Source organism: Gallus gallus, chromosome 2, assembly GCF_016699485.2.
Source record: "Gallus gallus isolate bGalGal1 chromosome 2, bGalGal1.mat.broiler.GRCg7b, whole genome shotgun sequence".
NCBI classification, from domain to species: Eukaryota; Metazoa; Chordata; class Aves; order Galliformes; family Phasianidae; genus Gallus; species Gallus gallus.
Genome location: NC_052533.1, coordinates 44,220,945 through 44,236,933, shown reverse-complemented (window position 1 = coordinate 44,236,933; position 15,989 = coordinate 44,220,945). Strand labels below are relative to the sequence as shown.

At 42.9% G+C, this 15,989-nt stretch overlaps 1 protein-coding gene across 1 annotated transcript in view; it reads right to left on the bottom strand.

Annotated features, from left to right (window-relative positions):
* TMC2 (transmembrane channel like 2) overlaps positions 1–13,149 on the bottom strand; it is a 28,945-nt gene extending 15,796 nt beyond the window's left edge. Inside the window, exons 1-11 of the mRNA NM_001039324.2 lie at positions 12,878–13,149; positions 12,549–12,596; positions 10,423–10,738; positions 9,675–9,827; positions 7,889–7,979; positions 6,936–7,017; positions 6,537–6,643; positions 4,414–4,512; positions 2,241–2,383; positions 1,189–1,336; positions 488–676 (exon numbers count right to left, since the gene is read on the bottom strand). Coding sequence (NP_001034413.2) covers positions 488–676; positions 1,189–1,336; positions 2,241–2,383; positions 4,414–4,512; positions 6,537–6,643; positions 6,936–7,017; positions 7,889–7,979; positions 9,675–9,827; positions 10,423–10,738; positions 12,549–12,596; positions 12,878–12,923 — 1,422 coding nt within the window. The 5' untranslated portion in view covers positions 12,924–13,149. The remainder of the gene's footprint in view (positions 1–487; positions 677–1,188; positions 1,337–2,240; positions 2,384–4,413; positions 4,513–6,536; positions 6,644–6,935; positions 7,018–7,888; positions 7,980–9,674; positions 9,828–10,422; positions 10,739–12,548; positions 12,597–12,877) is intronic.
* Positions 13,150–15,989: the final 2,840 nt, after the last annotated feature.

Here is a 15,989-nt window from a genome sequence, read left to right as displayed (position 1 = left end):
TTCAGAAGGTAGAAACACCTTTTGTATTTCATTCCAAAGTCAGACACACAAAGATTTTTGAGGTCGTAAAACCTTATTCTTGTTATACAATAGAAATGAAAAAGATTTGAGTTTAAGTTTATGTCTGCTTATGGACGTTTTGAACCCTCAGAAAGCTTTCTAGTACAGCGGAGTTTGTGAGCATTGATATGCAACTGGAGGTTGAGGCATTTATATTAGTAATGTGATTGCTGAAGTTGCACTGGCTTCTATTGCTATTTATTGTGAGAGCAGTTTCCCTGCCTGCAGGAGTTGTAGATTTGTCCCAGAACCTCTCAACGAGAGCAGTCTTCTTCCTGGTTAACACAAGTGTGAAGTTACAGAGGGACTTCAGGGCCGCGGCAGGGAATCTCTCTGCTTTGGATGCCATCTTCAGGCTGGGGCAACGATTATGCTAGTACTCAAGGAATGTTTTCATAGCAGCAAACTGGAATTAAATTTTCCATACCTCATTTCTCTCATACCACCCAGCATTCTGCATTTTTGAAAACGTCTGGGAGCGTTTCACCACAAAGTAAATGAGGTAGCCGCTCCCACACAAGCAGCATATGATGAGGACGTTGGCCAGGACCCGCAGGAACCTCCTCAGATGGATGTTCTCGTCCTTGTTGCTTTCTTGCTCATCCACAATAGATTCCTGAAAAACCAGAGATGCTCACAGAAATGGAGTGTGTATGTCATAGCACTGAGCCTAAGGCAACATCAGGTGGTTTCCTACCCTACAAAGCGTTAATTAGAACTATGATGGCTATATTGAGGATGGTACTTTAAGAGCAATTTCTGTAGTTAATTCCTACTCAACATCCTAAGCCTTAGCTGTGTTACACTCCAAAAAATTGTTTCATGCATGTTAGCAAAAATCCTTCTGGTTTTATCTGTGTCCAAGGGTGCCATCAAGTCCGCGTTCTCTGCGGTTTTACACGGAGCATTAGCTCTGAATGAGGTTAAACTGGATGAAGTTACTTTCCAGATCAAGTAGCTAGATGCTGACTGATGGCTCTGTTATTTATTGCTTTCTCCTTACATGAGCTGGTATGAATGTGTAAAGGAAAGTGTGGTGCTGGTGGTTGTTGGAAATGCTATTCATGCTTTCAAGAGCTTCTGGGAGCATTTCCAGAGGCGAACTGAGAAATGCTGGTTAGGGATTACCTTGAAGCTGGTGGTGATGGATGCAAACTTGTTGTCTGCTGTCTCTGGGTTTCCAATGAGGTAGTCCCAGCTTGTGAACATTTTCCAGCTGAAAACGAAGTTGTCATCGTCCCCATCTGCTGTGCTTTCATTGGCATTGCGTGCCATCCTGTGAAGATTTAGGACCAACTGAACTGTCTGTTGGGGTTGTTGGAGGTACAAATAAAATCTGTATTGTGTAGAAAAACTACTGTGGGTGATGAAAGCAGGCTAGGGATTACTTCCACCACCTAGTGCATGAAGAAAGCCTATTAGAGCACCTCTGGGCCCTGGGGTAGGGTTAATGATAATGATTACCTTTAGCTAGTTAAATTTTATCAAAAATCACTGCTGCTGTCCAGTACGCTCACTGCAACACAGCATTTTAGTGAGATTTCAGTAGCTGCACACTGTTGGAGTCAAAATCGCTTGCAGCAAATCATGCAAGGAGAGGCAAAGGATTATTCTTATTAATCAGCATAGGAATAGATATGGCTTCTGTTATTTCCTCTCTGTTGTTTGATCCTTGAAATCATTGTGTATCTCCTGCTAGAGCTCCTAGCACCTCAAGACAGGTGAGACAACAGATGCTGCCATTTAGTGGCAAATATACAGCAAATCCCATGCCCCACTGCAGCCAAAGGTTTGTGTGGCTCTTTCTGCTGTATAGCAATAGGACTTGTTTTGTTAGCAATACAAATCCATTGGCTTCTCCTTTCTTGCAAGGGAAGAATAACCTTTCCTTAGTGTGGCCTCTGTACAGAGGGTTTTATTTTTGGCAAAGACAGGCTCAGCAGCAGTCTCAGCTGCATCCTGCTGCCCTGGTGCCTTGAAGTACAACTTCTATTGGCAAGGCAGCCCCGTAGTAATGTTGGAGGAAGGGATGAAGCAGACTAGGAACCCAGCAGGCGTGAAGCTGCTTTCTGTGCTCTACCTGTAGAAGCTGCACCTGGCTGAGTGTTGTGCTGTTGGAGGGATCCAGCTAGGAAATACCCCCAGTGGGCTATGCAGGGGGGCAACTCTGCTGTACTTACGATCTTATAACAACCATCAGGCTGTAGCCAAACACACTGATCCCAACCATGAAATATGCCATTGGAAGCCTGTATTTTAACCAGCCAATTGTCCGCTGGTTGTTGTAGTAGCCATAAAAGAGCGCTGAGTACTTGATGTACCCCTAGAGGAAAAGCAAACATAAAACTTTGTGAAAGCCACGTGGCTGTTCCTCTGTAGGAAAGAGGTTTTTGGTGAAAATTGAAAACTTAAAACAAGGAAAATCAACTTGGCAGGCTTTTTTTAGTGTATCATTCAGAGTTCTTTGCTGCCCCATCATCTCTGAGAGCCATCGATGTGCCCTGCTTACCTTCCTCCAAGAGAGAAGAAGAGAGGGATTGCGTCAGAAGATACTGGATCAAAACTAACATCCACTTTTTGTCTATTGCTGTTTCATCCTTACCAGAAAAAACTCCTTATTGCTCTTTGTGGCTTAGCCCACCTGCTTCTCTAAGTCGGTATCAAACACTCAAATCTTGTAGAAATGCTGTAGTAAAGGGGCTCCCCACCATGAGATGGAACTTTTCCTGTCAGCTGGGAGGCAGCAGATGCTCGGTACCCTGCAGATTTAATTCCTTTTACTGGCCACCACCTGCTGAGCAAATTCAACTAAAGACTAAAATCAAAGTATTTCTTTTCTGCACAAAGCAGAGCTCAGACACGATAACAACCACCTTGTCTCAACTAGACCTATTTTTTACTGCACAAACTATGGGACATTCAAAGAGTGTGCAGATGTCCTAACCTGATCTCTCCCTGTTCTTCTGTCGTATCTCATCCAGGTTGGTATGCATCACTGCATATGGTGCCTTTCAGCTTGTAAGTTAAGCGTAGATGATTAATCTGGCCATGATAGTTGAGCAGGCTCTCTTCTGATCAAGGTTTTGGAAAACACAAAATTGAGACACCGCTTGAAAAGTGTATCGGAGGCTGTGCACTGGATCTAGTTTAGAGGTGTCTCCGGTATCCATGGGTGCAACATGAGCTGCACATTTGTGCTGCACAAAGTGCAATGCCACAGGTACAGGATAACTTTGGGTGTTTTTCTCCTCGTGCTGCTGACTGCAGCTGGGAGAAATAGAGCACGCCTGTGACTGACAGACCCTCAATACATCTCCTTGGGATTTGGAGCATGTTATGTACAGTGTATGCTAGAGAGTTGTAATGAAAACGTGTCCATGGAACATAAAGATGATGTTTCTGGAAGGCACTAATGAAGGTTTTTCTCTGCTTGGAACCCCTAACCTTTATCTTTTTGGTTCATCAAACTGTGGGGACTAAAAAATGCATCTCTCTCTACACATCATCCAGAATGTTCTTTAAGCTCCATTTGTGAGGCATGGTGTCAAGTGAGATTTATTCCTTTCCTCTCTGGAAACCTGTGATATGATCTCCTTCAGCCAAAGCATGCTTTTCCCTGGCTCCTTTCAAAATGTATTTTTCAAGTTCGCAGTATTGGCTCATCGTTTTACACCTGCTCTGAAATATGTTTCCCCATTGCACCTCTCCTATGGAGAACGCTGGACTAAGCATCAATCCATTCATTTTCAAAGTGCAAGCGTCTGTTCAAGGACTTAATTTGACATCATCAGACTGCAGAGGGTTCAGCTGTGCACTGATAGCCCACAGTTGAAGGTTGCTTCTCAAGCTTGCCAGGTGTGCAGCTGGTGTGGCTGTACAGCAGGGGTTGGCTGGACCAAGCCCTTGGTGTCAGCATGGCTATGCAGGTGGGTGTACCCAGACACAGGTATGAGGTGGGCAGATCTTGGTAGCCACTCTTTAATGTGATGGTACAGTCTCATCCAAGGGAACTTTTTTTACTGATTGTATATTTCATGGACTCTCAGTTAAAATCAGCAACATCCCTTCACCCTGGCACATAGGAATGGCAATGAAGAGGGGATAATCCCCTTCCAAAGGCTGTGAGCAAGCTCTCATGTAGAGGGTAGAATTCAAACCCATACATATGTGCCTGCATTCTGGGGATCTGTACTACCTGCCATTCATAGCAGCTGGCATCTCTTCATCTTCTAAAAGAAACAGTTGTATTAATGATTTAACCTGGGACAAATTCATTCCTCTAGCAACTCTAACTTCTGAAGGGTTTTACTATGTACTCAGCTGGTCTCTTATGATTAACACTCTTGTACTTACCTCAAAGTCCCAAAGAACAGAAAAATCCATAGCTGTTGCTTGTTCAGCCCGAGGTACAGTTTTTCTTGGCATGCTCCCATATGGCATTCCCATCAGGACCTGGTAAGCATTAATAACAGTGATGCATGTTTAGTACAGATTTTTTTTTTCCAGTATTTTTTTTTTCCTTAACAAATCCCCTTTGATTTTGTTTGATTTTAGTATATGCTTTATTCCTTAGTGCCTGAAGAGCAGTTTAAACTATTCATAATTAATTTCACTCAAATTACTAGAGGTATTCCCTTTCCTTGGTCACATCCATTGCACAGGAACTGTTTCACCAATGAATTACATCCCTCCATGAACACTTCCAGTTTAAATGTTCTTAGTTTAGCACAAGGCTTCTTTGCTTGAATTTCATGGGTCTAATGCAATACAGGGATTAGTTTTATCTTTTTATGCAGGACTCTTCCTTAGAGAGAAGTCAAGAGCACTGGGTCAAGCTTGCGGTAGATTCTCTATTGTACAGTCTGGAATTGAAAAAATGGTCTTGAGGTGAGGTGAAGGGCAGTTTGGTTTGGGGAAGTAGTGTTTGACAGACTGACACAAAGAACAGTTTTCATGGCACAGCTCTCCTGATGGCACCATGCACATCAGGCCTTGCAGCAAGCTCAGCAGCTAAGTCCACAAAGAGAGTATCAAGGGCTGTGGAGAGTTAGTAACGTATTTACTAGTGGACTCTGACTGGTGCCCATGCCAAAATATCAGCATTCTTAGCCCCAAAAGATCCTAGCATATCGTCTATCATTTACTTTTTAGGGCTATCTAGTTGATATAAATAATTTATGATTTATATGGGTTTATTGCCCAGCTTCTCTCTGTATTGTAACAGCTCTGTAGGCAGTGAGTAACAGTATGCATTCTTTAAAGACAAATTATATGAAGCTATTTAGTGTTCAACCATATGCATAGTTCTCCAGAAAATACATTTGCATTTTTCAGTGCTAATAGCTATGTCTCTGCATTCTGTGAGGAAACAGAGCTTTAGCTTTTGCTGGTGTGAACAACCATATCAAGGAGATCGAAAGCATGGTACTCAGGAGGGACTCTGTGCTGCAATTTTGCTCCATAAAATTCTGCATTGAACAGAACAGTTGCCACTGTTTGTGGCTTGCACAGCCTTTAAGGACTGTACCAAGTAATTTAGCCAGAACTATAATGGCTGTATTAAAAAATTCTTCAATAAATGAAAGAATTTTTCCTTCTCCAAGTACAGAGAGAAATGCAAGAATCTAAAAATAAAACTCATCCTTGTGAATTATCAGAGTTAGAAATATAGAAGAGATACTTTGCCAAGTACTTTGTTTGGGAATTACTTGGGACATCAATTGTTCCTCCCTTTGGTGGCTCCATTTTCAGGGCTCTGTTGTGGTCATCATCTTGGGGTTGTGCCCCTTGGAGGGCCCAAAAGGGCTCCTGCAGGAACTTTGCCATTGGCTCTTTCCATCAGAAACTTGGGCAGTTCTCCACAACAATCCCATGCTGGAGCCTGTGAACACTTGTGCCAAGGCATATTTACCAAAATTGTACTCAACGCATCTAGTGAGGACCGCACTGCATGTGATGGTTCTGATCTTTCATAATTACACAGGAGTAACTGATCCTACGTCATTATCTCTACTACAGTTTGTACAATGCAAAGAGGTGAAGGAAATATTTGGAAGATTCCGTACTGTCGCTGGGATTTTCTTAATCTGTTGAAGATCACAGTTGATTTCTTAGGGCACTCGCATATCTGAGCTTGCACCTAGGAGGATACCTAGGTCATGTTTCTTGCTTTAGTCAAAATGTAAAAATGGCCTCATGCTAGGTCTGTGAGTTCCTGTGTTAGCTGCTGGATGGGTAGAATCTTGAGTAGCATTTTAGGTCTACTGATTTCACTGCAACTTTTGCTCCTGTCTCAGAAACCTCCTTAGAATTAATAATGTAAATTATTAAATAATTTATTTATTTAATAATAATCATAATCCTCACACATTTTGTTGTTCTAAAGATTTATCTGTTACAAATCCTTGTTTAAGCCATCAATCTCATGTTCGTATTAAGCAATGGGCAAGATATTACAGACAGAATTAAGCACTTACCTCTGGAATTATAACCAGTCCAAATATTAATCCAAAAAGGACAAGATTTACACCATACATCCATCGCAAAAATATGAAATAGGAAGCAACAGAGGAACCAAAGTGACCTTAAAACAAAAGACAATTTGTGGTTAGGAGTTTAGGAGGGTTAAAATGTCTTCAGCAAGACCTAGAGCCATCTGCCCACAGTTCTTCCCTCCACATGTATTGCCAAAGACCCTCCAGATGGTGAAGAGAAGAAATGGAGGAGGAGGCTGGTGCTGTTCATGTGCTCATTGTGTGGTACCAATGCCTATGGTGAGTGGGGACCTATGGACCAGAGTGCGGTCTGAATGAAAGAAAAGCTGCCTTATAAAATGTCTCATTGCCATCTCACAGCATGAGGTGACTCCTACTTACTCTCCACTTCTTTTATCTTCATCTCCCAGGGTATGCACTGGGTTTTGAAGTTGTCAAAGTCTCTCTTAAATTTCACCCATTTCTGAAAAAAGACAAGACGGCTGTGAGCAGAGAGATACAAAGAGGGAGGCTGCTTGATCTGGAGGGGCTTATAATGCCAGAACTTACAAGCACTGCTAGAAGTGTGTGTAAAATCTGTTCTGGGTCTGATCTTTTGGACTACTACAGAAATTGCTTTTAAGCCCAAACCCCCCTAAATTTTTATGTTCGCTATCTGGATTTTTCCCCTTCCCAGCCTTTTGGAAAATTATGGTTGCCCTGTGAGTTTACCATAGGAGTGGAAAATTCAGATTAAGCTCTGGACTGACAGAATTAATGCAGAACCAATCCTGTTTAAAACAAATTTTAGTTTGATAAAATATCGAGCTAGGATCCTTCCTCATCAAACCAGCAACTAAACTCCCTTCAGCTCAAGCCTGTCTTCCTTTTGCCCTTCTCAATATAATCTCCATGACAACATGCAACTCGGTTACCTACACCAGTCTTAAAATACTGTTGCTGTTCACTCTGTTGTCTCCCCATTAACCAGGGGGTGACACTTTACAGGAGTCCATGGGGTACTGCAGGAGTTTTGCATGGCCTCTCTTGTCATTAGAGGTCTCTCAGTTTAACATTTTTGGAGAATGCAAGCAGAGGGCTGTGCTTTTTGCTTCTACTCCAATCCCCCCCTTACTTCAGGGAGGGCGGCAATGAGACTAAGGCAGGGGAAATTTCCCCCTGTTCTTTCTATAATCACTACAGATTTGAAGCTAGCTAGTATTTTTGTGAATGTGGACAGGAAGATTTATCCCTACATCTTTGTGTTTCTTTTGCCAATTCTGAGTTAATAAACTGATGAAAGAGTGTTGAATACATAACAAATTCACACTCTTTACACTCATTTCAGTGCTTACCTTTGCCATCATCATCTTATATGCATACAACTTTTTGCCTTTCCCTTTTCCCAGGGCTCCCTCAAACTTCTCAACGAAAGCTTGTGCCTCCCTAGTTGGAAAATAAAAAAGTGCAGGTTATTGAAAGAGCAAAGGAGGTCTTTAGCTTTTCACCTCTACCTCTCTGACCCCAGCATGTCTGTGATAGCTCCTCTAGCCTAGTGCATTGGTCAAGAAGAAGTTAACATTTTCTAGTGAAACGACCCAAAGAGAACACAGAATTTCCCTCTGCAAACACCTCCACAGACATATGGAAGTGACCCAACAGTGTCAGATAAATGAGTGCGTGCTGGTCCAGAGTAAAATCAGACTGGAAATCTAAATTAGTTTTAGAATAGGTTTCCAAGGGAAATAGAAACAAACAGGGTAGATGGTATTGGGGTATGATGAGTTTGTGAATAAAATTATGCTGTATATTGGTGCGATTGAAAAATACAACACAAGAAGAGATTAAATTTAAGGACTTGAGAGATCCTTCGCAATCCTAGGCTTGTGAGAAAGACAGACTTCTACCTGGTAGAAACAATCATCTAGTTCAGTTCATAACGTTTCAAAAACCACTTGCAACTTTAATTGCAAACCTAATGTCAGATTTGGAAGTGTTGAACACACTGTTTCACTCTCTCTATGCTTTGTATTCCTCCTCTGCTCAGTGAGACTAATCCTTTCTTGTCTCATGGATAAGTTTGTGCAACCAAAGTGACTATGGATATGCAGCCCTCAGAGAGCCTTTCTGGAGTCCCCTGCATGGGCAGTGCAACAGTTTTGGTTAGGTTCGTTGGAGGGACGCAATGATGACCACTATCCAGGGATAAGGTGAAAGGGTGGAGGTACACATCCAAACATAACCCCTGGCAGAATTTTAGACAGGGTCTTATTCCAAAGATAGAATATGTCAGAATTAATAGTCCTGTTTTTGTTTGTTTGTTTGCTTGTTTCCTTTTCTTGCAGAACTTTAGACTCTGAGGTGTACAGAGCTTTACCCAGATTTTTAGAAATAATTGCTGGTGTTCATGGCTCTTCATGCTAAGGGAAGATGGAGCAGGCCTTGGCCTTGGGCGTGTTAAAGAGAAGCAGAGGCACATGGGGATTGCCCTCCTTTGCAGCCCATCACAGCAGCTCTGGGCAGCTTCTTGGCAAGCTCCATGTCCCTGTGGGGCTGCATGTGCCTTACAGTGTTATTTTGGAAGCTGAAATTATCTCCTGGTGGAAAAGGGATTTCAGTTTACTTTTAATCAGATCTGGGATTTGCCTTTACATAGGAACCGTTCGTGATGATCCCTTTCCTGTTGACCTGTGAGCAGCAGTTATCTTTGCTCCACAAACATCTGCAAATAATACATTATTATTATTATTATTCTAAGCAGCAGCATTTGGGAACTCTGAAGTAACGTGTCACCCTGCCGCTTTGATTTCTGTCTAACAATGGGCATGAATAAGCAAAGCAGGGCGCAGTTTGCTTTAACAAGTAGACTGACAGCAGTGAGACACTTGGTTTTAACTACAAGGGTAGAATGACCTGGCGGTGGATATCAGTTGAACAGATTTGCACCTCGTCCATTCTCTGGTTACAGAGCCTGAAAATCAAATTCCACATTTTAACTCTGATCCTTTAATCCCAGATAAGGTGACTAGGTTCAGCTGGTCACTTTTCCAAGTCTGGAGTGTTACGGTAACATCAGCAAAAAGGCCATTTCTGGGAGAGGCAAAGTGCAGCTGACATCAGCTGAGGGTGGGTTCCCAGTACCTGAGCACAGAGAGCTTTTTCATCATTCTCCAGGGCTTGTTTCTCATGGTGGAGATGAGTTTTTTCTTTTGCTCCACCTCTTCCATCAGCATTGCAAGCTCTTCCTCTGACAGTGATTCCTCGTCAGATGAGTTGGAAGAGTTGGAAGAGGCACTGGGAGAGACATAAAATTAAGGGCACAAAATGGAAAAATTCACAGGAGTTAGAATCTTGCGGGGAGCCAGTACAATGTACAGGCTGGTGTGCAAGGGTGGGATTTTCCCCCCTTGGGGACCGCTGTCCCCACCCGACCGCCATAACTGACCTGACACTGAGCTTTGGACCTCACTGCAGTTGTAGAAGCATTGCCTAATGCTAGTGCTGGCTCTGAAGAAATGTTTTTCATGCCTTGGATAAGCCAGATGTGGCTTGGGATAGCATTGAAAATGTGAGAGATGCCTTTTAACCTTACTGTTTCCATAGAGAAACAAAAAATGTACCCCGATCTGAGACATTTAAGCTGTCTTGTTTAAGAGCACTTGTCTTGTAGTGTGAGTCTTACCCTGGCTGAGAAAGAATAATGAGAGAAGAACTTGGAAAGGGTTTCACCACACAGCATCTTACACTGATGTTTTTCACCCTTTTGGGAAGCTGTAACATGTTTGCAGTTTATTGGTTTTGCTATTACAACCCACATGCCTTGGGCTCGTGGTGTGCCCATACAACTGCAGGTCTGTCACCTGGCACTACTCAGGGATTGCCGAATTACCTGTTTTTCCTGCCTTTCTTCTGTTTGTTCTCTTCCTCCTTTCCTTTCATGTTTGTTTTCTTTTCCTTATTTTCTGACTCCTTTTCATCTTTGGAAGAAGCCTTTTTGTCTCTCTCTCCTCCTCCTTTTTTTCCATCATTTCTTTTCATTCGATGATTTTTCCTCCTAGACGCTCTGCTTTGTTGAGGACAATTTTCTTCCTCTTTGCTCTCATTTTCTTCTTTGTTTTTCTGTGACTTTTTCCTTTCAAGTCTGTTTGCTCTGACAATTTCCCTGCGGGTCTGTTTCTTAGATCTCTTGTCCTTTACTTCATCTTCTGCAATGGATAAAAAAAAAAAAACCAACAATCAAAAACAATGAAACAACAAGCACTTTGGGAAACACTTAGCTTTCTGTGTTGACACCAAAAGGATTCACTAGAGGAGTGCCAGCAGGATGCCTGGTGCAACCCCCAGGGAAGTCAGTGTGCAGGTGCCCATTTACTTCAGTGGGCTTTGCATTACGCCCTGCCCAAGGACACATCCGGCTCCCATTTAAGACAATAACTCTCATTTTAGCATGTGTGACCATTGGAAAATTGGAAATTAGATACAAAAGCAAAAGACAATCCATCAGAGAGCATGAGTACAAACATATCTTCTTGTCATGTAAGCACACCTGGGCAGTGGAAACAGAAACTGCAGTCAGTTAAACAGTATGCAATGTGCTGCTGCTTGGTGCAAGGTGAGAGATGTTTACTTTAAGCTAGAGAAAAGGTACAGCTTAGGCAAGTTCCCCTTTTGGTTTGTACAAATTCTGAAGCAATTCCATTTTGAAGGATAGAAGTGGAACGTGATTCAGTTGTGGAATATAATGGAAAGGGGGAAATAACATTCAAAAAACTCCATCCCTTTTGCCACCAACAACATTAAAATTAGTAGTAAGGTTTTCAGATTCTTTTGGCTTCTAGTTTTCCAAAATTTAACTAACAAAAATAGAATGTTCACATCAAAAAAGGAATTTGTAATTTTGGCATGGATTTTTTTCTTCACAGTTGGAGAAATTGTGATGGGAGAGGGAAATTGGGTTGGTGTGGGATTTGGAGTAAAAGATGAGCAGCCTAAAAGGGGAAGAAAATGGAAGCAGAGCATTTACATTTTTTCTTTTGATGAATTTACATTTACATTTAATTTACAATTGCTTACATTTTTTCTTTTGGTTAACAGTTAGAAATTAATAACAAGCAAATCATTTTTGCTTGCTAGTCATAAAAAGATAGTAGGAAAAGGTAGTCATACTTGTCATTGGGAATGAGAAGGATCTTTCAACTCATTTCTTAAGGGCCGGTAGTTAGATTTCACTTACTATGTGGTAGTAAGTCTCAGCTGATCTAGATCAAAAGACTAACTACCCTCTTTGAAAAACTGTTCATTTTGTGCAGTCAGATATCCCTGCTTTCATTTGCAGCCCATCAAATACTTGGGTAAATGTGGAACATTCATTTGTTGCTTCTATCTTATTTTCTGGTTTGCCTGTAGGGGAAAGGTGAATATGATTTAAATAAAAAAACCAATCACTTTCATTTTTCTAATAAATTCCTCATGCTTAATGGATAGTGCAGACTGTACAGATGTGACTGTGGACCATTTCTGCAGTTGTCTATTCATTCATATCATCTATACAGTGCTGCTACAATCTTACCTCTCAGCTACCTCTCTTTATTTATTGTTATAATCCTACCCCCTAGCTATTTCTCTTTGTTAGCCTCTCTCCAATACATTCTCATTTTTATCTTCTTGTGGTCAGGACTAATCAAGACACCCATGTATTATGGTGGTGTGCATTGCAGGCAGGGCAGGCAGGACCTCGGTGTGGCGCAGTGCAGTTTAGGGTGACGCAACAACTGTTCAGTTGGGGTGATGACCAAGGGACGTGGGCTATAAGAGCATGAATGAGGGGAGTAGGCTGCTCAAGGGTATTGCTTTATGTATCACCACTGTACGTCAAACCTCAAGGGAAAAATCTGGGTGCTTACAAGCAGCTCGCGAAATGGTTACTGCTGTAGATTGTGCCACAACACAGAGAAAAAAGAAAGATATCACCTCTTGTATTTCAAGCAAGACTACATTTTTAACTCTCTAGGTTACCTTCACTCTCTGAGTCACTCTCGACTTGTCCGTCGATCTCTATTCCAACTGCAAGACAAAGAACAAAGAGCAATTTCACTTGTTGCTGGGATTTGCACATGCAATGCTTTATACAGCAGGTTCCTAAGTGTGAGAGAAGCTTGGCAGAGCATTCCTTACTGATTACACATTGTATTTTTTTCTAAAGCAATGTTCTTAATATCTCCTTTAATTTGGAAAATTGACAAAATTTCCCTTAGTTAGCAAACGGAAATTGCACTATCTTTGAGAGGTGAAAACTGATACAGTTGGAAAGTCCTGAGCTGAAATCATTTCTCCATGATACCAACCATCTTCCATGATGTCCCGCAGTTTGCATTTCTTTCTCTTCCCCATGATGGCCTCCGCCTTCTGCACGGACGCAGCAGCTGCTGTGCACCCCAATCATAGATGGGTCACTCCCTGTTCCAGCTCCATGTGCTCCCCTCCTGGGCATGGCAGGCAGATGGGCATGTCCCGCCAAGGCTGAGCTGCAGCATGAGAGCCATGCAGGCACGCAGAGCAGAGTGCAGCTCTGCCTCAGCCCACCCAAACACTTTCCCTTCTTCTCCCCTCTCCTTCTGAAAGGCAGCTGTCAGCATTACATTGCATTCCATGATTTAAACATGAAGGAAAGCCCCGGGGTGGATGCTTGGCGGTATCGTATGAAACACAGACACGAGTCACGTCTAGTTCTGGCATAAGCCCGGGGCTGCGGGCTTTGAAGGTATCAGCTATCTTCATGCCATATTCTTTACTGACCTGCCTCAATCTGTGTAGCCCTGTTGGTTTTTCTTCTGCACGTCGTTAAACACTTCAGTGCAGTACCTCTCTATGGTCCTACTGTCCTCCACCTGTGGCCTTTGTAGGGGTCTCAGGAGTGAATAGGCAGAGAAGAGCTGGCAGCCAGTACATGGGCTCTCTCTTTCCTTTCCTCCTTCCACTGTGTTTGACCTTTGCAGACTCATTGTTCTTGCTGGTAAAATGGGATAGCTTTTCCTTCTAGGTGCTCCGACGCTTAATTAATTAATGCGAGACCCTCATTCGGAAGGTCTTTTTGTGCCACAAAGTATTGTGTTGCACCCTGCAGCTTGAGTCTTTCGATGGGCTCCATCAGTGATAGGTTTGTCTGAGTTACCTCTGCATTAAAACTCAGTGTCTGCCCCAGCAACAGCCTCAGGAGGGGGGATTCAGCAGCAGCTTTACCTTTGACTTGAGTCAATGTGTCCCCAGCACAGAGTTTCTGGGAGGAGACCTTTTGTTGCTGAATTTTGGTCCACAAACGCCTTTCAAGTATTTTAAGCCTGATCTCGTGGACAGTTTGATTTACCTCTGACTTCAGCGCAGCCCGCCTGAGCTAAATACATAATGTATGGTATGTGCCCATATATTATTAACTGATCTGACCCTACAGGTTCATTACACAGGGCATTTCCAGCATGCATCCCCACACCTATGTGGGTCTGACTGGGCTTGAAGTCTTTGAAGGTCTTCCCTCTGGACAAATTTCACCTACAATTCTACCTGTTAGTGCAGTGGGCTAGAAAATTATTGAAGATGTGATCACTAGGCCATTGAGTTAATGCTGCTCTGGGTAAGACAGTGCCACCCTCTGATAGCTGGAGGCTACTGGAGCAAGTTTTCCGCAGGCCACTTCAGGTACCTCAAACCTCAGCCCTAAGTGTCCTTTGCCCATAGGGAACATCGTCTCCCTTGTTAGCTGAAAAACAGGTTTCTGGAGAACCAGCACTGCTCTCATTGTTGGCACTGCTTCTGCCATGTGGCACCCTCCTTCTCCAGCATGGAATATCTAGCACTGTTTGTATGCTGAGGGCACACTCAGGTAAGCTTCTCATTGCTGGAGGTACTCAAAAAAGGCTTTAGGAAGGAGCAAGCTGCCTTACCTGGTTTCTACCTCGCCATGTGAGCAGTCATTCATCCATCACCTAAAACAGGAAAGTCATGGGCTCTAGGACAGCTTGTCTGACTTGGCATCCCCACATATCCTGGTTATGTGATTTTGGAAGGTGATGTGGACTGAAGATTCATTTTGTTGTGGATTTCTATGTTTTGGAGGTCTGTGTACTCCATTCCTGAGAAGCAGAGCTCAGCCCCCAGTGCAACTGCTCACGGGGTGCCAATGCAACCGAATGTGTGGCCAAAGTAATTCTGTGCTGAGCTGAAATGCCTGCCCTCCGATGTTACAATCTGTATACCTGTTCACAGAGGTGATAGCAAGATTATGATGTTTTCATGGCAGCCATAGGTGTTTCAGGCACAGCAAACTTGGAGAAAATCTGCAGCCCTCACATCACACCTCTTGCAGTACAGGAGTGAGCTCCCACCTCACTGTAGGAGAGGATGTTAATGGGGAGTGCCAGCACACAGGAAAGAGCATGAACGTTACCTGTATTTCATGTAAGATAATGCATTGGCATGGCTGTTTAATTGCTCGGCATATTTGCAACAAGCTTTGTGCAGATGCTGCTTTCCCTCCACTGCACCCACACTGCCAAATGTAGCAAAGTTGACCATGACCAAACAGCACCCTTTCAAGCTGGGGAGCAGCATTTTCCCTTTTTATAGGTGGGAATCATTGTCTTTCACACTGACAGCTTCACTGGAGTCACTCACATGGAGAGAGGGAGATGCCTAATCACTGGCAATTATTTCCTAGTGGAAAGGGTCGTTAAAATAGCTGACCAGCTGCTTAACCATAAGGTGACATCCCAGCATTGTTTTTCAGATTTGGCATATTATACATCAGTCCCTTTGCACACGAACTACTTCTCCCTTTGCATGAGAACCTCAAATGATACTAAACAAAAAAAACTGCACCTCAGCTGATGCTGCCTTCATTCTCCAGAAGCAGCAGTCCACCTATGGCTGTTTTGCAGCCACATAAGAAAGACAAAAACAACTCGTGGTCTTTGTCCTTGATGGCACACATCCTTGCAGGGAGAAGCTGAGGGGGAGCAGGCAGTGCCAGGTAATGGGATGCAAAAGGCAGGCTGAGACGGTGAGCCTGGGGAACCTCCAAGGTGCAGGGTTTAATGCAGTGATGTGGTGACATGCAATATGGCACCCAAGAAAAGTCTAGTATGGTTAGGGTAACCAACAGATACACCTGCCTTTTTTCCCCGTTTTCATTATATTTGTATGTGCTTGAAAATCTGTAATTATGCTCCAGAATTAGGCTGGTGGAGATATCCCTTTACCTCTGTGCTATTTTTGCCCACGTGGTATGGTATCTGTAGTGCATTTCAGATAGGCTGGAAGCCTATGAGCATTGGTCAAAAAAAAGGAAGAGTAAAGAGGAAAATTTTACTGTTTACACACAAAGCTGGATTATTCATGAAGAAAAAAAAACAACTAAGCTGTGATATTCTACAAAATGCTGTATTTGAAGTAGAAAAAACGTGC